A 1593-nucleotide genomic window follows, 5' to 3' on the forward strand; every position below is an offset into this window, starting at 1 on the left:
CCGCCCCCGCCCACCGCGCCCCCTGGCGGCCAGCCTGGACACCGCGGCCACCCGCAGGCGGCCGCCCTCCTCCCGCCACAGTGGAGGGTCAGCGGGGAGGTCACTGCCCGGAGGCTGCGTCGGCCTCCGTCACTGGACGGAGCGTCCGCACGACAGCTCAGGCCTGCACTGCCGGAAGGCAAATAGCGCCTCCCTGTCTTTCGGGGCCACAGACTCAACCTCCCAAGAGCAGTGCAGCTGAACGCCCACGTGCCCTTTTCCACGCTGTGCCGGGAGGCCACAGCCCCACGCTCGGGCGTCACGTGGCCCCGCGCCATCTCCGTGGTCGCACGCCTGCCGGGCGGCCGCGCGCCTCCGTCCAGTGCCCATCTCCCCGCACTGACAACTTCCTACACCCCGCTTCACGTGAGCACTGACTTGCCCTGCCGACGGGTCTCCGCGACCGGCCCCTGGGCGACCGGCCCCTTTCCGCCAGGCCGGGCCTGCCAGCGCCGGGCTCAGCCCCAAGAAGGCGCGTCCCCTCCAAGCCACCGCCTGGCCGGCTCTCTGCTCTATTTTTAGCTCTATGGAAAGGGTTGTTTTTCTTTCTTTTTCCCTGGAAAGGGAAAACACAGCCCAGCCACCCTTAGGCTCACTCCAGATCCCCAGCCTCCCCAAAGCCGACTGCGCCCCTATGTCCAGGAAGACCCCTCCTTGTGCCTGACCCTGATCCCTGCTCCGGGGCACCAAGGGCCAGCTCCCCTCTCTGGCAGGCTGCCCAGAAGCGCGGGCAGCAGCTGGGCTCCAGCGTGCAGGCGTGGGGGCGGGGCGGGAGGCCTCGGCCGCAGCCCCTCCCTCATTCCCGGGGGGGGCGGCCCCTTCGCGTCTTGGGGGGTTTGTACTTTCATGCCTCCGGAGGGGGGTTGGCGCTCTTGCACGGGTGGCTCTCTTCGCTTCCCCTAGGGCAGAGGAGTAGTAGGAAGGGGGCAGCTGTGCGCTGCCGCCAAGGGTCCCCCTTCCCCATGCCTTCAGGGATGCAGACTCCAAGAATGTGCGCGGAGGCTGGAAAGCAGGGAGACCAGGGAGCGCCACCCCAGCCCAAGTCTCCAGGTCTCCCGCGCCACCCGGCTCCAGGGAACGTGGTTCTCCCATCACTCCGGGCCGAGAGGGGACCCCGCAAGCTCGCCCCCGGTGGGGTCTGCAGAGCAGTCACGTGTGGCGCCTCTGGACGCCTCGGGCTTCACCTGCAAGTGGGCGGCGGGGAAGCAGAAACCTCCGGACACGTCCCACCGGCCTGTCCCGCTCGCGGTCTCTTGCCCCCACCCCGCTCAAACAGCCTGGGCTCTGCCGGCTGGAGCCGGCCGGGAGGGCGGCGCTGTCCCAGGACCCGGGGTACTCCACCGGGCGCGTCCCTCCCGAGTGCACGTGTGTCCGTGTGCCCCAAGTGCGTGCGTGGGTACGTGCGCGAGTGCCTGTCGGCCCGCTGCTGCGAGTTTCTGTGCTGCTCGCGGCTCAGACTTCGCCTGCGCCCCGCGGGACCCCTTCTCATTCCCACCCCTAGCTTCCCCGGGCGCAGGGTTCGCTCGGGAGCCGGGCCGCGAGGGAGGCGGGAGT

The 1593-nt window shown here is 70.2% G+C and overlaps 1 protein-coding gene across 1 annotated transcript in view; it reads left to right on the plus strand.

Annotated features, from left to right (window-relative positions):
- The window catches only part of LOC102003026, a gene marked incomplete at its 5' end in the record, with an annotated part of 3779 nt that continues 2186 nt past the window's right edge, over positions 1–1593 (plus strand). Inside the window, 1 exon segment of the mRNA XM_013504053.1 lies at positions 1–405. Within this exon segment, the coding sequence (XP_013359507.1) occupies positions 1–405 (405 nt within the window).

This window comes from Chinchilla lanigera, unplaced genomic scaffold, assembly GCF_000276665.1.
Source record: "Chinchilla lanigera isolate Chin_1 unplaced genomic scaffold, ChiLan1.0 scaffold00084, whole genome shotgun sequence".
Lineage (NCBI taxonomy): Eukaryota > Metazoa > Chordata > Mammalia > Rodentia > Chinchillidae > Chinchilla > Chinchilla lanigera.